A 22,094-nucleotide genomic window follows, 5' to 3' on the forward strand; every position below is an offset into this window, starting at 1 on the left:
ACAGGAAAGAGACTAACAGTGAATGATGGAAGCCCGAGACAGGCTCCCTCCCAAACGGTTGGGACACCTTCGCATGAACTCAGGTTAGCTTACAAATCGCCGATCCCTAAAAGGGCACAAACTAAAATTACATTTGTTTTTATTGAAAGACAGACTCAAGTGCTGACATGTAGTGTATGACATGTGATACATAATAATACTCTTAAACTAGTTCTGACATAATATCTCCGGCGGCCTAATAACCACAAATGATTGCTTTAGTTAAGAACTAGCCAGAAGCAAAACAGATCCATGTAAAAGTAGCTTGAACCATAAATACCTCAACAATATTTTATGTCACTTTGTAAAAGTTAAAGGAGTCTTATAATAATTAACAACAAAAACGCCATGCTCTTTACTGTTGCGTGTTGCTTGTGAAAGGTTATTTCATGGTCCCGAGGCTGCCAGTGCCATAAATCATGCAGGCACCAAGAAGCATTAAGGAGAAATAATAGCAATTTAAACGAAGGCTGACGTAAGTCATGATAAACAGTCATTGGAAAATATTACAGTGTTGTCTTTTTTGAGTGGGTTTAATCAGAAGAATGTGACCATATTCTAACATAAACCACTTCTCTTTTCCATTGTGCTCGCACTTGGAATGTTGGCACTCACCCTGGCTGCAAGGTTCTTATTCACAATAATTGCTGAATCCGGACCTCTAACACCTCCAGGGAACCTAACAACGTAAATTTGGTATTCTGATTGATGGAAGGAGCTTCCAAGACAAAGCTCAAAAGCTCTGGGCTGCCTGGTGGTCCAAAAGAGGGGCTGAAATTCGAGACGCATGTAGCCAGGATGCCTCAAAGAATACACATCCAAAAGATGGCCAAGTAATGCAAACAATGAAGAATGACTTTATTGTCACATCCAATAGAACCCTGAGATGTGGTATAAATCCAGCAGCTGTTCTGATAAAAGCAAACCTTTGTCACAGATTGTTCTGGGTGAACTGCAAATATAGCAACACATTAAGAAGCAAACACGATGACGGAGACCAAACCTGCCAACTTTCAGTGATGCAAAATATCGCCAGGTCAGGATCACAAGATATGATGGCCAAGCAGATGTTCATATCTGAACCCATAAAAATAATTGTTACCTTTACTATGGGGGGGAGGGGGATTTTGTGTATAAAAAACTGACTGGGGGAAGGTTTGGGGGGGAAAAAAAAAAAAAAAAAAGCTCAGGTACATGCCGGCATGGGGACTGGGCAATATTTACCTCTTTGGAATTCACCCAGTCTTTGGGAGTGTAAAGAGAATAATGAATTGAAATATAAATAGGAAAACCTGAAATTCCATGTTCTTCCTGCCCTCACTTTTCCACTTCCTCCCTTCCCTAGGTATAACCACTGTCATTTTGGTGTGCTCAGATCGACTCTCAAACCCTTGGTAATGCTCAAAAATATTATCAGTGATTTTTTGTTGTTGAAACTGTGTTAAAGTTATACATTAAGAAAAACTGTCATCTTATATTGTCTTCCTATTCAAAGACATATTACGTCCATTTAGTTAAGACTTATTTATCTCATTAAAATTTCATAATTTTATTTATATAGATTCCAAAAAAAGAGAGAAAAATGATATTGCTATCATAACTGCAAAGCCTTCCGAGGCAGAGTTCATTTAAAAGTCTTTAAGCCAACTATTGATTATCCGTGTCACCGAAGGAAGGCGAGGATAAAAGAAAACACAGAAAACCCAATAGCTTATTTTTCCCACTGGTTTTTATTTCATTCATGATCCATTCCTTCCAAAGGCCATGAAGAGCAGCAGAGGTGATTTCATTTTTTCTTCCTCTCCTTTTCTCTGCCAGCCTTCGGGTGGAAGTGCTAATGAGCTGGAATAAACTCAAATGAAGGCAGGGGGGACCTTCCCAGGAAGTCAGGGACTTGGATAATCTACATAGTGAGGGGCCCTGTCCCTGATAATCGAAAATTAATTGCCACCTTCCAGAGATCATTTAAAATCTCCATTAGATAGCAAAACAGACTATTTTTGACTCTGGACCTCTTTTTCCAACTGAGTCTATTTAAATAGCCCCAGAGGTCAAATATCTGGCCACTCCTTTAAAAATATTCTTTCAAAATACGATAAATGGCTTTCTTTGGCATTTAGACTAATAAAAATGTATTTTATCTCCTCTTACCACACAAACCTTACTTTCTCTAAATAGCCCATTGCGAACATTATCAGTGAATTTTGCTCAGTGTACAAATATTTTATGTATTACAATGAGTAGCAGAACGCAAAACTTGCAAATATTTATTTTTAGACATATGGGAAAAAAAGCAATTAGAGCTAAAAATGTGAAGAATGAAGAGCTCACTTAGAAGCAATTACGTTGGACATGCAAACTGTTCTGCCATCAAACTCTGATTCAGATGCTGTAGAGCATATTAAGAAATATCACTTGCACAAGCACACACACAAAAATATTATTTCACAACTGAAAATATCCAATCACTATAAACAACATCTGGGGGCCATTCATAATTTACTCTGCAGCTGAATTAGTCAAATAATAAGTGGCCGGACTCAGAATTCCTACATTCCTATTTTTGAAGAAAAAACAAAACATGACTTATATTTGCAAATACAGATGCTCTCTGGACATTTTCTGTGAGTGTGCAAATGTGTGTAAGCATCATGGGTCACGGGTATACACATAACGAGGGACATGCTGTTCGAGCATTCATCACTACCTCCCCCATTAAGTGGTGTCCTGTTTTTGTTTTGAGGAAGTTGAAAATTGGAATATTGAGTTCCCTCTCCTTGCTCAGAGCCTTGTATGTAATTAGCATATTTTTCAGACTGGTAAGAATCTGACCATAAGCAGCATCTGAGAAGTTTTCCATTCCAAACTACTACAAAGCCTTTTGTACATAGCCTCATAACACACTTTAAGAACAGGCATGCTCTTCAAATATACCAGCCCTAAGATAAAAGAACTAACAAATTTACTGCCACACAAGCCACTGTACTGAAACACCCTAAATATTTATACTAACAGGAGTTGAAAATAGTGTCAGAGAAACAATGCCAAAATATTTCCTCCACTCATTAATAGCAACTGTCTTTGGGAAGACAGATGCCAAAAAGCCAGCACTTTTCTAATTCACTGGGTCCCATGACATGTCTGTTATTACAGGTTTCATAAGGAGTCCACAGACTGGTCGATTTACGGGCAAAGGAAAATAGTCTTTAAGACAATCTGTATTTACATTTTTAAAAAATTTCTCTGAAAAGTACCAAGTTTTGATTCTAAGATGCACAATTCTTTTCACATTTCAGGGTCTCCAGGACTGGTGGTCTCCCAATGAACATGTTACAATTATGCTTTTTTACTTCCTAGCAGCGCACATAAAAATGACGTGTATTACAAACATGTTGTCTTAGATCTGATGAACTACGGTACCTAGTTGTTTGGTCTATATCAGGGGTCAGCGGGTTCCTCTGTAAAGGGTTCGGGGCGTAAATATTTTCAGCTCTGTGGTGCGTGCTCCACTCTGCTGCTGCAGCACGAAAACAGCCATAGATAAGACACATAAGCGCGTGAGTGCGGTGTGGTGCTGTTCCAATAAATCTCTGGAGCATGGCGACAGCCCAGAGGTGGCCCGTGGGCATGGGATGCCCTAAACTAGACTGTCAACAGCACATGATGAGAATGGGCCCAGCGGGGAACGGGGCACACCGACAGAACATCAGGCCTGATGCTATACCTGCTGAAGGCATGGACCTTGTCACACGCTGCGGTCTTCCCGGTCTAACAACTCACCTGCCGCAGGATATCAGTACAGGTCAGATAAGGCTGAGGCCACTGACCACGTTTAAACTCACATGAGTCAATCACTAAATGGTCATTCCCCAGGGTGGGGAAGCAAGGACCGCGCAGGTGAATGAAGAGAATGTGGTTGGCTGCACCCGTAGGAACACTGTTTTTGTCCTTTTTGTCAAAAATTTTGAGTACAAGCTGGATTCTGTAATTATTATTTAAGTAAATCAGAGGAGTCAACAGTTTACTACAAAGAACAGCACGCCCTGTAAGAGTACCCATTCTACAGGACACGGAGCTGGGTTCGAACCCCAGCTCCGCCCCTGGAAGAACTCTATGGAATGACCTCCTTCAACAGCTCTGAGCCTCACTTTTTTCATCTGCAAAACAGGGATAACAACACCTACCTCAAAGTATGGTTGTGAGAATTTAAGGAGATAATGCAGGTAGTTAAGTGTTTCATAAATGGGAAAGTTGGCTTCACCAAGCCTTTCACATGATTCATTAAATGGATATCATTCAGGGACACAAACTGTATTTAGGCACCTCTCTCGATACAATAAAAGGTATGAGCTACTGCTATTATACATACTTTTTCTATTAATTTTTATTGGAGTATAGTTGCTTTGCAGTGTTGTATTACTTTGCTGTAGAGCAAAGCGAATCAGCCACAGTATACACACATCCCCTCTTCCTTGGAGTTCCTTCCCATTTAGGTCACCACAGAGCACTGAGGAGAGTTCCCTGTGCTATACAGTAGGTTCTCATTAGATATCTATTTTATACATATGAGTGTATGTATGTCAATCCCAATATATATATACTTTTAATTAACCAGAATTCTCAGGAAATGAGCTGTCCTAGTTAACAAAAATATAAAGTTTACAGACAATCATTACAAGTCATTATTTCACTGACAGAATGCAAGAATGTGAGAACAAAAGGGGATCTTAAAGATCATGCAGCCTTGGGGTTCTTAATCCAAGGTTTCACACAGTCTGTGAACCTGAAAAATACATGCAGAATTTTCTATATTTGCTTGATATGTTAATTTTTGCTAATAATAATGTTCAGAGCCATGATGATGATGATGATATCTGCATGCACATTTTTATCAGAAGAAGATTTATAGCTTTCATCAGATTCTCAAAAGGGGCCGAGATCCCAGAAAGCTCAAAAATCCAGTCCAACCTTCCATTTCACATGTAAGACATGGAAACAAGAAGTCAACTGAGGGGGCTTCCCTGGTGGTGCAGTGGTTAAGAGTCCTCCTGCCAATACAGGGGACACGGGTTCGAGCCCTGGTCCGGGAAGATCCCACATGCCGTGGAACAACTAAGCACATGCGCCACAACTACTGAGCCTTCGCTCTAGAGCCCGCGAGCCACAACTACTGAAGCCCGCACGCCTAGAGCCCGTGCTCTGCAACAAGAGAAGCCACCGCAATGAGAAGCCCGCACGCCACAACGAAGAGTAGCCCCCGCTCGCCACAACTAGAGAAAGCCTGGGCGCAGCAACAAAGACCCAACTCAGCCAAAAATAAAGATAAATTAATTAATTTAAAAAAAAAAAAGAAGTCAACTGAGTTGCTGAAGCTCCCTATTTAGTATGAGGGTCAGATCTGAACCCAGGTCTCCCGACTTCCACCCAAGTGCCCTCTCCTGTGCTTTTTCTTAGTTTCTTGGGAATTGATAGCACTACTGTATCATCTCTCCAACGTCCTGGCTCTGCACTAAAGGCAAGGCCTTCACCTGAGCCCACCGCCTAAGAAACAGACCGCACCTTCTGCTGCTATTTCTTGCCACACTGTACCACTCATGTGGGCACCAGCTACAGCCCAAGGTTCCTCCATCATGCCTGGACAGAAGCAAACAAGGAAGGAGGAGGTGGCGGTAATAGTTACGTTGTCAACTTCCATTCTTCGTTTACCACTGCCACCGACGCCAACTTTAGGCAATCCCATGACACTGAGCCTCAGTCTTAAGTGTGCATGAAATGTAATTAAAACATGGGACATTCCCCATTTAAATTCAGGAGGTCTGAGACTAAAAGTCAAAATTTTAGCAAGTTCTTCAAGAGACTGCTGATGAGGTGAAAATCTTTACCTAAACTCACTTTCTTGCCTAAGCCCAGTATCCACTGAAGAAATTTTTTCCTGTTGTGCTTTAGAGCTGTACAGAAACTCAGGGTCTTCATTCTGAGCACTGGTTCTGTATCTTCAGCCATAGCTGTGGAAGGTTCAGAAGATAAGAGCTGATTGTGAACTCAGCCCATAGCAGGCTCTGATTATCTATCTCTCCACTATTGCTCAGAAGGAAAATAATTTTGGCAATAAGAGATTCCTGGAATTTATCCTAAAGAAATCATCAAAATGCTGATATTTGTATAGATAAAGATGTTCATTACAGTGTTAATTATACATTATACATTAAAGCAACAAAACAAAACTCTGGAGGAAATGATATAAACTTCTAACAGAAAGGGATTATGTAAACTCAGATACATTCATTTTATGTACTATTATGCAACCATTAAAATGGTGTTTATAGGGCTTCCCTGGTGGCGCAGTGGTTGAGTATCTGCCTGATAATGCAGGGGACACGGGTTCGAGCCCTGGTCTGGGAGGATCCCACATGCCGCGGAGCAACTAGGCCCGTGAGCCACAACTACTGAGCCTGCGTGTCTGGAGTCTGTGCTCCGCAACAAGAGAGGCCGTGACAGTGAGAGGCCCGTGCACCGCGATGAAGAGTGGCCCCCGCTTGCCACAACTAGAGATAGCCCTCGCACAGAAACGAAGACCCAACACAGCAAAAATAAATAAATTAATTAATAAACTCCTACCCCCAACATCTTAAAAAAAATGGTGTTTATAAAAATGTTGATAATAATATGAGGAAAGGTTTATTTCGTAATAACTAAAATTTTAAGATACAATTGCATATATAAGATGTTCTCAATAAAAATGCTTTGGAAAAAGACTGGAAGGAAATGGATGAACAATGATGAGATTATTCGTGCTATTTAGGTAGGCAATATCAGAGTGGATGAGAACACCAGCTTTGAAGCCAGACAGACCTGAACTGGAGCCCAGCCTCACCACTTACTAGCTGTGTGGCTTACTTGCTGTAAACTTTCTGAGCGTCTGTTTGTTCCTCTGTGAAGTGATAGCTAATACGAGCCTCCTTATAGGGGGGCTGTAAAGATTTTTTTTTAATAAATTTATTTATTATTTATTTTTGGCTGTGTTGGGTCTTCATTGCTGCACACGGGCCCTCTCCAGTTGTGATGGGCGGGGGCCACTCTTCATTGCAGTGCGCGGGCCTCTCACCACGGTGGCCTCTCCTGTTGCGAAGCACGGGCTCTAGGCACGCGGGCTTCAGTAGTTGTGGCACGTGGGCTCAGTAGTTGTGGCTTGCGGGCTCTACAGCGCAGGCTCAGTAGTTGTGGCGCACGGGCCTAGCTGCTCTGCAGCATGTGGGATCTTCCCGGACCAGGGCTTGAACCCATGTCCCATGCATTGGCAGGCAGATTCTTAACCACTTTGCCACCAGGGAAGTCCCGGGGTGCTGTAAAGATTAAGCAAGAAAATGCATGGGAAGGGCTTAGCCTAAGGCCTGACATGTGGTCCATACTCAGAGAAGAGTGGCAATTATTATTATTATTATTATACTTGTAGTTTCCATAATGGAAGTAATTTCATGAGAAAATTATTTTGAAAAACATATGAGCTGGGTTTTTTTTTTTTTTACTATTTTTTTTCCTATTGTACAAAGGGGATGGGGGATGGGGAACATCTGGTTAACTGAAGATTCTGGTTAATTAGAGCTTGCTGCATATAATCTTGCAGCTGTGATGCCATACCCTTCAGCACTGGGTCACACTTGTGGGGGAGAGCATTTAGGCACAGGGTGAGAAGCTGATGCTCGAGTCCTGTTGAGGTCCCACCACGACCGCACTAATGTTTAGCCACTGATTTTCCTGATCAGTTCAACTGCCCAGTGGGGCCGGTGACACCTGTCCTCTTGGTTATATAGAGGTGTTCAGAGGTAAGGCATCAAAGACTGGGGGAAGATCTTTGAAATGTCTGAGGAAGGCTCTTCCAGGAGAAGGACATTCCTCTTGTGAGCTGTGAATGCAGGGCTGAGGACGAAATGAGCAATTACCAGGGCTGGCAGTGGTGAGACCACACTCTACAACTCTGAGGTCACCTCCTCAGCTCGGGATGAGGTCAGCAAGTCAACTAAGGCGGGGCTCCACAATACTCCCTGTTTGTTCAAGTCCTCACACATTTCATATCTTCCCTTCTTTCAAGAACTATGGGACAGGGCTTCCCTGGTGGCGCAGTGGTAAAGAATCCGCCTGCCAATACAGGGGACACAGGTTCGAGCCCTAGCCCGGGAGATCCCACATGCCGTGGTGCAACTAAGCCCGTGCCCCACAACTACTGAGCCTGCGCTCTAGAGCCCGCGAGCCACAACTACTGAGCCCATGTGCCACAACTACTGAAGCCCGCGTGCCTAGAGCCCGTGCTCCGCAACAAGAGAAGCCACCGCAATGAGAAGCCCGCGCACCGCAACGAAGGGTAGCCCTTGCTCACCGCAACTAGAGAAAGCCCGCGCACAGCAATGAAGACCCAGTGCAGCCAAAAATAACTAAATTAAATAATTTATTTTAAAAAAAAAAGAACTATGGGACAGAACGCGCTCCCTAGAGCATAAGACCTGTCATCGGTGCTACGATAAAAACAAACCTCAGAAGAACCAACAATTACCAACCCCCTCCTCCTCTCTGAAAGCCCATGTGCTGGGGATGGGGCAGTAGTCAGTGCCCTGCGAGAGTACAGTTTCTGGCACTGTGTGTGATATCTTCGTTAAAATATTTTATCTCTTATTTAAAAGACCCACCGCTCATGTCTGGGACTGTGAGGAAGAAAGTGTGACCTGCTAAACCCTGCGTGTGGTGAACCTGCCTCATGCAGGATCCCCTGTGGAACTCTTCTGGGAGCCAGAAGACCTCATCCTCATCCATAAATAACACAGAGCAAGTCAGGGATCCATAAAGTATCCTTGGCCGTACGTGCCATCCACTAAGTAATCTTCGGAATAGTGAACATTATACTGGCTAAGCCTCTTCCTTCCCAACGCTTTCTGATATGATTCCAGCCTGAACTGTAATCTATATATACTATGTTCCTGATCCAGAGAACCCACATTTGATTAGAACTTGCCAGTGTTCTGTATGCTAATGGTCCCTCCACCATTCCCTTTTTTTTAAAAACATCTTTATTGGAGTATAATTGCTTTACAATGCTGTGTTAGTTTCTGCTGTATAACATAGTGAATCAGCTATACATATACATATATCCCCATATCTCCTCTCTCTTGCGTCTCCCTTACACCCTCCGTATCCCACCCCTCTAGGTGGTCACAAAGCACAGAGCTGATCTCCCTGTGCTATGCAGTTGGTTCCCACTAGCTATCTATTTTACGTTTGGTAGTGTGTATATGTCCATGCCACTCTCTCACTTCGTCCCAGCTTCCCCTTCCCCCTCCCTGTGTCCTCAAGTCCATTCTCTACGTCTGCGTCTTTATTCCTGTCCTGCCCTTAGGTTCTTCAGAACCTTTTTTTTAAAGATTCCATATATATGTGTTAGCATATGGTATTTGTTTTACTCTTTCTGACTTACTTCACTCTCTATGACAGACTCTAGGTCCATCCACCTCACTACAAATAACTCAATTTCATTTCTTTTCATGGCTGAGTAATATTCCCTTGTATATATGTGCCACATCTTCTTTATCCATTCATCTGTTTTTAGTTTACATCTATTTTTAGTTTTTTAAGGAACCTCCATACTGTTCTCCATAGTGGCTGTATCAATTTACACTCCCACCAACAGTGCAAGAGGGTTCCCTTTTCTCCACACCCTCTCCAGCATTTATTGTTTGCAGATTTTTTGATGATGGCCATTCTGACTGGCGTGAGGTGATACCTCATTGTAGCTTTGATTTGCATTTCTCTAATGATTAGTGATGTTGAGCATCCTTTCATGTGTTTGTTGGCAGTCTGTATATCTTCTTTGGAGAAATGTCTATTTAGGTCTTCTGCCCATTTTTGGATTGGGTTGTTTGTTTCTTTGATACTGAGCTGCATGAGCCGCTTGTAAAGTTTGGAGATTAATCCTTTGTCAGTTGCTTCATTTGCAAATACTTTCTGCCATTCTGAGGGTTGTCTTTTCATCTTGTTTATGGTTTCCTTTGCTGTGCAAAAGCTTTTAAGTTTCATTAGGTCCCATTTGTTTATCTTTGTTTTTATTTCCATTTCTCTAGGAGGTGGGTCAAAAAGGATCTTGCTGTGATTTATGTCATGCCTATGTTTTCCTCTAAGAGTTTTATAGTGTCTGGCCTTACATTTAGGTCTTTCATCCATTTTGAGTTTATTTTTGTGTATGGTGTTAGGGAGTGCTCTAAATTCATTCTTTTATATGTAGCTGTCCAGTTTTCCCAGCAACACTTATTGAAGAGGCTGTCTTTTCTACATCTTATACTCTTGCCTCTTTTATCAAAAATAAGGTGACCATATGTGCATGGGTTTATCTCTGAGCTTTCTATCCTGTTCCATTGATCTATATTTCTGTTTTTGTGCCAGTTCCATACTGTCTTGATTACTGTAGCTTTGTAGTATAGTCTGAAGCCTGGGAGCCTGATTCCTCCAGCTCTGTTTTTCTTTCTCAAGATTGCTTTGGCTATTTGGGGTCTTTTGTGTTTCCATACAAGTTGTGAGATTTTTTTGTTCTAGTTCTGTGAAAAATGCCATTGGTAGTTTGATAGGGATTGCACTGAATCTGTAGATTGCTTTGGGTAGTGTAGTCATTTTCACAATGTTGATTCTTCCAATCCAAGAACATGGTATATCTCTCCATCTATTTGTATCAACTTTAATTTCTTTCATCAGTGTCTTATAGTTTTCCGCATTCAGGTCTTTAGTCTCCTTAGGTAAGTTTATTCCTAGGTATTGGTATTTGATTCTTTTTGTTGCAATGGTAAATGGGAGTGTTTCCTTAATTTCTCTTTCAGATTTTTCATCATTAGTTTATAGGAATGCAAGAGATTTCTGTGCATTAATTTTGTATCCTACTACTTTTTGTATCCTGCTACCAAATTCATTGATTAGCTCTAGCAGTTTTCTGGTAACATCTTTAGGATTCTCTATGTATAGTATCATGTCATTTGCAAACACTCACAGCTTTACTTCCTCTTTTCCGATTTGGATTCGTTTTCTTTCTTTTTCTTCTCTGATTGCTGTGGCTAAAACTTCGAAAACTATGTTGAATAATAGTGGTGAGAGTGGACAAACTTGTCTTGTTCCTGATCTTAGAGGAAGTGGTTTCAGTTTTTCACCATTGAGAACAATGTTCCGCCACCATTCCTTGATGTCCACAATGAATTGTGATATCTGAACGTGAGAGGCGGGAAAGGTGGATGCACTAATTTCTGGATACAGGCTACCATTTGCCCTAACTTAAGGATGCTCCCCGACTTCCTCAGAAAGAGCAACTTAGAGGCTGTGCAGACTCCAGGGACTGTTAAGCTTCGTAACAAGTGAACAATCTTCAACCAAAGACACTGACCAATTTATGAAGACTGTTCCTCTAGTTTGAAAAGGTGAGTAAATGTTGAGAGAAACCTGGTTGCTTTGAGCTAGACGTGTTCCCTTGAGAATTAAATCAACTGGCGATGAGCTAAAGTTTAAAGGTTGAGGTCAAGAAATACTTGACTCTAAGGAAGGTGCTAAGATAGATGATGGAGATTTGAAGCCCTCTGGAACCTAGCAAAGTTTTTATATTATTTCCACAAGCATATGTTGTTACAAAGATGAGTATGGCATGATTCTTACCACCCCCACCCCCCCGCAGGAGCTTAGAATCTAGTGAAGAGAAATGCAGTTGACGCTGGTAACTTTAATACCAAGCAGAAGGAAAAAATAACTTTGGAAAAGTACTGAGTAACACGAAAGGGATAAGGAGCAAAGTGTCCAAGATGATTATTCTGAAGCTACTCGTTCAGCCTAGAAGCAGCCCTTTAAACAGCTAGGAAATCAAGCAGGCACCTCGCTCCTTTACCCGCTGCTGCGAAGCTCGTGCAGCCCTCCCTCTCTTATACACCCAAACAAACATTTCCAGTTTAATAAGAGACACATTGATTTTTCCTCCAAGAGGTTTCCTCTGGGTCTTAACCACAACGGGGCCTGTGAGAGAAGGACTCAGGAGCACGTGAGTCCTCAGGGGAAGGTGACATCTTCTAGGAGGAAAAAAAAATGTTCTGCTCGTGGAGGCTGTTTTTTGGTCTACGCTGAAAGCTAAAAATGGCAGAGGAAAGAACCCTCATTCTCTGAGCTTCAAAGTCCATAGTATTTTCCACCTCCTCACCTGAAATAACTTCCTCCTTTTTGAATCCCTCAAGGTCCAGCTGAAGATCCACTTCCCCTAAGAGGCCTCCCTGACCTCCGCACCCTCTTTTGTACATCTTTTAACACCTAGACTTTGACCTTCTCAGTTCGCCCTTCACAGACTGCCCGGCAGCCTCCATGAGATGGCAGAGCTTTCCCATTTGCTAAAGCTCCACGATATCATCTCTCTGAATGCCAAAGTAACTCCAGACTCTTAGCTCCACGCTCCTCTCACGCTGTGGTGGAAAGTGTGCTCACGGAGGTCAGCAGCCCGGGAAGGGGGCGCTACAACTCGCACGTCAGCAGCATGTTAGACCTGTGACCCTGCAGCCACCGTGTGACCCTAAGGTTGCTCATGGGTCAAAGGCAGGATTGTTAAAAGGATCACAGATAACAGTGGCAGTGACCACTGCTCTATGGCTTATCTCAACCACCTTGATCTGTAAGTGTCTTGAGAACAGAGACCAAGATCCCAACAACACCTGGAGCTCTGCCTTCAACAGAGTTGGTGCTCAGTGAATGTGTGGATAAGAACCCAAAAAGCATCAGAACGCACAGCCTTCTTCTGCCCAAGTCCCACGTTCTTTCGTCCTCCAAGATGGCGACCGGATAGCCAGAAAGGCAGTTCAGAGAGGAGTCTTGGGGAGAGAACTTCTAGGCAACTTCCAAAGGGAGCGTAAAGCCCAGATGATGGAATCAAGGCCCACGCCAGCCAGCAGTGAGGAGATTTCCTGAGCAGGCATCACAGCTAGCTCCCTTGCCAAGAGCCTGGCTACTCAGCGTCCTTTGAAAACCCATTTCCAAATCATGGCAAACGAAATTTAATTTTAAAAAGGGAAATGATTTATGTGCTACAGGAATAAAGAAGTGACAGAAGCAGGAAAGCTTGCATACATTTCATTTTTTGAAATTAGACCTATAATTTTTTCATTAAAAACAAGGATGCCAAGTTGGGAAAGCCAATGCACTCTGAGCAGAAAATTACAGAGAGGTGCGTAAGGAGAGTCCTGTCAGCATCGCAATCCCATGCCTTGAAACGAGTCCGGGAGAACGCAGGCTAGTTTACTACTGCCCCCCTCAACTTCTAAAGAGTTCCAGTTCTTAAAGGGCTCGATACTCACATCTGCTTCTCTGATGGAGTGGGAAGCCACTGGGAGATCTGAGCACGAAAATGGTCATTCCGACTGCTGTCTTGAAAAGAGACCAAAGGACAGCAAGGGCTGAAGCAGGGAGACTGGTGTAACATAGACAAGAGAAGACGTTGGCATCAGAGTTTCCTGATCCCAATCCAACGGCTTCCCTATTTTTAATCTTTACCATCAGTCCTTGCTAAACCACTCCAACACATACCAATCCCTCTAAATCCTACGGAACCTATTTCACGTCGATCATCTAGAGACCTGGTGGTCAGATATCTGTTTCCTGTCAGCCTGACGATCTGCGGAAATCCGACAGCTCTTCCCGAGCAGGGACCAAGGTGGGAGGCACGCAAGTATAACGGTTAAGAGTCACACTGTGGAGGTTCAAGTCCTGGTTTTACCACTTGCTAGCTGTGTCACGTTGCTGTGCTTAAGCGTCCTCATCTGTAAAATGGCGGAGAGCAATGCTATCGATACGCAGTGTGCACGTATCCGTTCATTCATGTAACCGATATTTATTATATCCCTACGACATGCCAGGTATTGTTCTGGTCCCCAGGCACATGGTTGTGAAAAGACAGAAGAGCTCCTTGCTCTTAAGGAGCTTACATATAGTATGGGTGGGCAGGAAGCAGACAGACTAAAACACGTAAAGAGACAGATATAGGAGTTCATTTCCGATAGGGATGAGGGACAGGAAGATAAGGATACACTGGGTGATGGGACAGAGCCAGATCTGTGGAAGAGGGAAGGTCAGAGAAGACTTCTCTGGGGAGGAGACATTTGAGCTGAGGCTGGAATGACGAGAAGAAGCCAGACCCATGATATCTGTGGAAACACATTCCAGGCAGAAGGACAAACAAACAAGTATTTCTGGAATGAATGGATGTCGAATGAGTTTAAGTAGCAAATGATACCTCATTTTCCCTAGGAGGCTGTATAGGTATGAAATGATTTTGTGCATGTTTTTTGAGGCATCCCTGTGGACCCCATATGTGGTTAAGGTAGTACTGGGTGGTGCAAGAGGTACAAGAAGATTCTGTGAACCTGAGTACTTAAGCAGTACTTGCCATGTTCCATCTAAGCGCTTTAAGCGATTAACTCATTTAATCTTCACAACAACCCCGTGAGGTATGGTCTACGCCTAGGAGGTGTGGTCATGGCTATCCCACATTTCGCTAATACCCTTCCCGCATACCACACCATAAGATCCGTAAGAGTAGGGGATTTTTCCGTCTTGTTCACAACTGTGTGCACAGGCACCACTTGCGGCACTGTAGGTATTGAATAGATATTGGTGAAACACAGGAACGGATATGGGCACACTGTGTATCAGACAACGTCCTGGGCCCTAAGCATCCCCAGAGAGCCTCACCCGAAGTCCAAGGAACTTAAATCAATCCAGTTTCCCTGACAGGATAGAATGAAGGAGTTTAGAGAGAATCTTCATTTATCAAGAAGATTTTAAAAATCAAATGAACACAGACTTACTTGGGACCTCATTCCACCAACCCTCCCCCTAACCAGCACTTTTGCCTGTGATTTTTCAATGACCTGGCTCCTTCCTGTCGTGTGTGTGGTGTGTGTGTGTGCACGCGCGTTTTAACTGATAAAAATATCTGTTTCACCCTGGAGAGGAACGTGTTGATCTTGCTAAAGTAATAGGATATAACTTTCTTGCTTTTCTCGATAAAATCCTAGGTGAAATATTAGTCAATATAGACACAAATTCTTTCTTCTGCAGTGAACAGAGTGTATTGAACCCATCAGTCCAAATAGTTTCTAATAACCTATGGAGTCCACTCAGCTACAAAAGGAAGCCAGAGTTATTTTAAAATACATTTTAAGTTCTAAAAACAGAAGAGAAATCCACTCATCCTACCCACTTCATATATCACGACTCTGTAAATTAATTTACAGTAGCAACATAAAAATTCTTTTTATTAACCCCCAAAAGGGTTGGCACCCTAGCTTCCAACGCCTCTGCCCAAGGAGGCCTGTTCTCCAGTCCTCTTTGTGTCTCACTGTCCTGGAAGCCAAAGCCCTATGTCCACCATTCCATGTACTCTAGAGCACATCCCACACACCTCTACCAGCAGACGTATTGCGGTTTGGTTGACTGTGGTATGATGAACTTAACATTCTCTCTGGCCCTGCTTTGGCAGCTACGTGGAATAAAGAGCAGGTAACCAGGAGTGGTCGTGGTTAGACCATCCTCTATGATAAACAGAACCTCTAGAAAACTTCCAAGACAAAGCAGTCCTCCAAGCGAGATCTCTGAAGGTGAAGGTCTTCTGCGGAAACAGCAATGTTCAAGAAGCACAACTCCTTTGCCACCCGGCTTCAGTTAAAGAGAAACATCTGCCTTGTTATCGTTTGGGAGGTGGGTGGGCACTGTAGGCAGGCAGGCAGGGGAAGCCTGAATGTGGACATGGGCCAGGAACAAAGCCATCAGATCATCGAAATCCACTGAGACCATGAAACCTACTTTGGCAAGAAAAAAATGTTTACTCACTTACAAATTCCCATGATCTTTAACAAAACAACTGCCTTTCCTTTCATTTCCAGCAAAGCATGTGATGTTTAGAGGGGAAGAGGCAGTGTCGTCCAGCTCGTTCTTTACACTTCAAAATAATTTTATAGGTCCTGAGTTTTCTTTCATAAAATGTCAAGGTTTCATCCCCTCTTCTGTTTCCCTCCCTCCCTTTGCTTTTTCTTCTTTTGTCTATAATGTCATTATTTCACCCCACAGGAAAATGGAAAGTTCAGGGCAGAGTCAGAAAAGAGTCTTTAAAACATACTGTAAAAAGTAGAAAACTATTCTTTTCCATTAAGGTTCCAGTAAGAGCCCCAGAGTCTTAGGAAAACGGTTCCTTTATTATTCAAAGAGGAAGATGGGTTTAGATGACTACGTACAAGTTGTCTGAGGCCTAAGACCCCAACAGAAACAATAGAGAATCTTCATTTATCAAGAGAATTAAAAAAAAAAAAATCAAGCGAATACAAATTTTTTCTGAGCCCAGCAAGTGGGCTGTTACTACTGGATTTTACAGATGGGACAAGTGAGGGGCCTTAGGTCACTTGCCCAGAGCACAGCAAATCAGACGGTTGAGCCTTGATTAAACCGGGGCTATGTGCCTATAAGCCTAGCACTCTTTCTATTCAATACTATAACATGTTACCCCGCAGCCCCTCAGCAGAGGCTATGTCTTAATACTGATGTAGCCAACTTCTCCCCGGGGATCAGGGTTCACGGTGTTCTCCATAGGGACCAAACGCCAAGATGACGGTCCACCTCATCTCTGTTCTGTTCGGGTGATTTACCACATCCTTCCTTTAACCTCATCCCGCTCCTTGGTCAAGAAGCCCATGCACACACGCACACGTGCACACACCATCTGCCAAGGAACTTAGAAGCATGACTTCTTACGTCTCTCTGCAATTCCAAACTCAAACCAAAATAAACCGTACTTTTATTAATTTTTTAACCAACCATATCTTCATCCATTTAGCCTCACCCACCTTTAAAAACTGATTTCACCTCATTTACATTGGGTCTGCCTCACATCTCTGATAGAAGCCAATACCTTAAAGTTATCCATCTATCTACCATACTGCGGGTGCCTCAGTTTGGATTTAGCTGTCCACACCGCACACATGTGAAATCAATTTGTGTGATATTAATGTAAACATTGTGCATTACAAACTGGTGGACATTTTATTGTTCTAACAGGAAAAACAGACAAAATGTTTGCAGGTGTGTGTTTTCTCTACAGCACAGAGGATAACCCACTATAAATGACAGTATGTGTTTTACAAAAGGATCATCACATTATAAAAAGAGGTAGAAGTAAGGTGGGGGGCTGTCAGAGAATGTCTCATGCTAGCAGATGCTGACAGGACAGTGGGGGGCAGGAATTATACGCAGGGTAAAGATGTTTATGAAAAAAAATTGCCATTCATAATGTCAGTTTCCCCTCGTTATTATTATAACCTCATTTCCTAATGGCATGTGCAAGACAACCAGTTTTCATAATGCTTTAGTGCGGAGTCCATTGCTTTGGTTTTAAAAATAGTCAACTCTCTCGTGCTAAGAAAACAGCACATTGCCTTTCAGAGCATTGTAACTGACAAGATGGAAGAAAGCGGGCAGGATGTTGAGGCTGAAGCTTTTCAATCACCTAACATTAATACGATTCAATTTATGCTTATGTCATAGGTTTAGACATTGTGCTGCACTGTAAGCAAGGAAGGGACTTGAATAAAATACACTGAAGAAAGCAGATGGTATGCTATCAAAACCCTTCAAGCCTAAAATAACCTTTCCCAAGTAAGGAGAATAGTTAATTAAAACCAGGATATATTTACTCTATGCTGAATATCTCAATGTAAATAAAAATCAAAATGACACTACTGTCATGTGGGACTAAATGATGAAATTTCATCTATTCTCTTTTTCTTTCATAGTTTCTAATCAAACTTTTCATTAAACAGCTTCATAAAATTCCATGGAGAATTTATTTACAGGAACTCGCTGCAGACTTAAAAGCCTTACTTTTATTGTTCAATTAAATTTGTTATTCAGTGGACGACATTAAAACAATGGGAAAGGGGTGGGGTGTCTGAGCAGTTGGGCAAGGCTGTCACACGAGCAAAGTCCATTTTCAGAGATGAACCTGGGGAATGGGAGTAAGCTGGATGGCACACAGAGGAAACGAGGGGACATCCCTGCTCGAGAAAGAAAGCCCAGATCCGTTCCAAAGCCATGGCCTGGGTTTGTCCCAGCCCAGGTCCACCGACTCACATTCATGTCCTACTGGTAGAGAGGGCATCAGGCCATTTATAAGTCCCACACAGAGAGCACGGGAGCTGAGGGTGATGACTAAGGGCAAACAAATCTAAGAGAGACCAGCAGCTGACCCAGGGCAAAGGCAGCCATTCCTAATGGAGGCTGGACCTGAATTTTAAATGATCTAGGTATTTCCAAAACTTTTCTAATAACCTCTCTACCTATTTTTATTTTTTAAAAATTTTTATTGGAGTAGAGTTGATTTACAATGTGGTGTTAGTTTCAGGCGTACAGCAAAGTGAATCAGTTATGCATATACATGTATCCGCTCTTTTTTTTTTTTAAGATTCTTTTCCCATATAGGCCATCACAGAGTGTTGAGTAGAGCTCCCTGTGCTATACAGCAGGTTCTTATTAGTTATCTATTTTACATATAGCATTGTGTATATGTCAATGCCAACCTTCCAATTTATCCCTCCCCTTCCCGCCGCTTCTCCCTATTGTTAAAAACCAGATCCATCTCTGCCTTTTCCACGAGGCTTCCCCTGACCCCTCACCATGATATGGCCATGCTCTCCGGCCAGGCCACCTCCTGCATGCCCCCAGCTCACTGTGAAATGCCTACTGCACGTGCCTTCTACAACACTCACCCAATACTTCATCACTGACTTTCCTGTAACATGAGTTGACCTTTCAGGTGCGTTAATCCTGTCTTCCCCAATTAGATTTTAAATCCTCAAAACAAGCAAGGACTGTGTTTTATTTATCTTTGGAACACCCCCCTCCCACCCTCACTCCGTAACCCCATTTAATAAAAGAAAGCAAAAGATATATTAGTTAATAAGATAAACATTATTTAATCGTAGGAAAGCAGACACTGTCCTTTCGAGGAGGGCCTTGGAGGTATTTTATAGCAATTTATGAACTTCACGTGTCAAAGCCGTGGCTGCTAAACGCTGCACACTCTTTGCCATCAGCTCCACCACTCATCCACCTGGTGATGTGGCTAATAAAATTTGATTTTTACAGCCTAGGCACACTGCTACCTAAATTACATCTGACCAATTACTGGAGTCACCAAACGTGTGGTACAGAATATATACTGTGCAGAAAATTCATCTGCAGGCCCCCCGGCACTCGCGGTAACCTGACAGAAGTGTTTCAGTCATCTGGCAGTGTTTAACATTAGGAACATTTGTTTAATGCCAGTCGCTAATTAAATTTATGTTCTTCCACCAACTGTTGGTTGGAGAAACCCAACCCCACGTTTCAACAAACCCTTTAACCCATGTTGATTTCAAATATAACCAGTTGGAGGTTTAAAAGGAATTTCTCTGGAAATTGAGATGTATGACCAGAAGTGCAAGGTGGGGGAGGGATGTTGGTGAACGTGTTCAAATTGGGTGAGAATAAGCTTTTCTTCTGTTCACTTACTAAAATGAAACCCTGTAAGAAGTCCCAACTATCTGAAGTATACACTTAACTAAAAAAATCCGATATTCTAATTTTTTAGACTAGCCATCTAGAAGCTCTTTAAAGGTACCTTCATTCCAAAAGAAAGCTTCCACCTTAAGAGTCTGGAGAAGAAAAACAGCATTAAAATTAGCTATACCAGAAGAAGATTCCGGAAAACATTCAAAAGTCAGATGCTTGTGTTTGTGAGAACATTTAAGACTAATTTAGTAACTCTTAAACAACCATTGTGGTCGTTGTTAAACTGCAACTTCTATTACCAATTCTAGACACAACGGCTTTGAAACTCCATGACTAATAACTCTTAAATTAGCCAAAAAGGTTAAAACATGTTTTCATTATATTACACTGTGAAACTCTAATTTAGAATACTCTTAAATGAGGGAAAGCATTTTTTCAGTTCTATTTTGTTTCAGGAATTTAGACACCTCTTGAGCAGGAAGCAGGACAGAGAAACGCTTTGTCCTGGGAGTAGGGGCTAGAGATGAAAAACTCAAAAGAGAAGTATTGAAAAGGGAAGATTTATAAATGTTGATCTGAAAAGAGAGTATGTTTTAAAAATGTATTAGATACATTCATCTACTTGAATAAAAAGCTTATTTGAACATTAAGAACGATAAGAAAATCATAACTTGCATAAACACTACTACTCTCTTATAGACCGAGAAGCCAGAGTTGTGAAAGGCACCTGGAAAAAGTTTGGAACAACCAAAAAAAGTCACGTCTAATAAACTTAGGTCCCCTTCCTCTCTTTTCTCCCTTTGTTCTTGGATCAAGATGAGCCGTCTGGTCACCTTACCCTCATCTGCCCACACACCTACTTACAATACCCCTGCAGCAGCTCCAGGGCTGCTGGAGTTGTGAACAATCAGACTGGAGAGGCCACCGTGGACCCCCAAACCACGGTGAGGCCTGTAACGGCTGAGCAGAATAATCTGAACCTGAATAATCCACAAAATTAGGCATCCTTGGAAAGACATTACCCAACAGGATCAAGGAACGTTCTGCCCCAAGGGACCCCCTCATACTCTCTAAGCCAAGGGTCTCCACTGCGTCTGCACCCAGATACCCACACAGGAGCCAGCGCGGCTCAGTCATCACCCCGCTCACTCTACGGTGGTGATTCCCAGAGAAGGGAGAGGGTGAGAGTTGGGGGTGTCTTTGCCTCTGTAAGTATACGAACTGCCAGGCGACACGTGTACTACGATGACGTGCCCCCTGGGTATTCTGATGTCCCTGCCCAGCCTATTGAGAACCACTGATATGATCCAATCTCTTCAAGAAAGAGATGAGAAAGTGAAGATGTGAGAGATGTGATTTTATCTTGCCTCCAGTCTTTCACGGCATCATGAAAGGTCTTCTAAACTTAGGATGTGCTCTCTTCTCCTCCTTCCTTTCTATCTACAGAGATCTCATGACCAATCAGCTGAACAGAGATGCAGATACAGATATGTGTGCACATATCCATCTCTGATGGGCACAGTGTATAAAGATATATGTATATGACAAAATGAAGGGGCATGGGGATCTATTATCTGTCTATATCTATCTATCTATCTCTATTTACCTTATGATACTGAGGTGTTTAAACTGGTGTGTTTTTTTAAAACTGGTGAACTTTTATAGCTCCTATACCACTGAAAAGGAAGTGATCAGTTAAATGAAGAAAATCAGTATCTGAATAGCCGAACCCTTTTAAGAAGCAACCAGCATAAAAGCTTCCTGTCCTATAAAGTCCAATTTTAAGGTTGACCAAGCAACTCCAGACTCTGTCTTGAACAACAAATTCTAAAGAATAATCCTGGGCCCTGGTACACACAGGCTGCCAGGTAGGCAATGACGTCTTATGCCGCAATCATTGGGGGGAGGGGAGGGGTGGGTGGCACACTGGGCTTGTCAAAGTAAGCCCCGTTCCCCATCGCTGCTCTTCACAAGAACTGAAAACAGCCAGACACACACGCACAAGTTTCATGTAGGGAAAAAAAAAAAAAAAAGACTCACCAAACTCATCGCATATGCTCTCATTTTCTATGAGAGTTGGGTGGTCAAAGGTGTCCCGACAGTACAGGATCTGAGGGTTCTTGCTGACCACGGCAATGCCCCCCAGGGCCAACGCAAACTGGTCCGTGAGAATGGAAGACGGCTTATCCTGGATGCGTTTCAGCATCGAGCGGTAGCGGCAGTACTGAGGGTAGCTGAGAACTATCACGTTCGTTTCTTCCTCGTCCTCCCCTAGACAAACGAGAAAACACTTCCATTACCCTTTTCGCTCCAACAGAGAATTGTCGTGGTCCTGGCATCATTTCAATGACCACCTCTGGTTTTGTACTAAAAACAGAGTCTTCAAAAAGACTCTTGTATCAGTTTATCTTTAGCACAGTTCGGCTACTGCCAGCATCCTCTCAGCACCATCACCCCTCCAGATCCAT

The 22,094-nt window shown here is 42.7% G+C and overlaps 1 protein-coding gene across 3 annotated transcripts in view; it reads right to left on the minus strand.

Moving 5' to 3' along the window:
- ARID5B (AT-rich interaction domain 5B) overlaps positions 1 to 22,094 on the minus strand; it is a 188,552-nt gene that overhangs the window by 74,579 nt on the left and 91,879 nt on the right. For all 3 annotated transcript variants that reach the window (XM_067710847.1, XM_067710848.1, XM_067710849.1), the window contains one exon: positions 21,667 to 21,897. In XM_067710847.1, the coding sequence (XP_067566948.1) occupies positions 21,667 to 21,897 (231 nt within the window). The remainder of the gene's footprint in view (positions 1 to 21,666; positions 21,898 to 22,094) is intronic.

The sequence above is a fragment of the Pseudorca crassidens genome, chromosome 16 (genome assembly GCF_039906515.1).
Source record: "Pseudorca crassidens isolate mPseCra1 chromosome 16, mPseCra1.hap1, whole genome shotgun sequence".
NCBI classification, from domain to species: Eukaryota; Metazoa; Chordata; class Mammalia; order Artiodactyla; family Delphinidae; genus Pseudorca; species Pseudorca crassidens.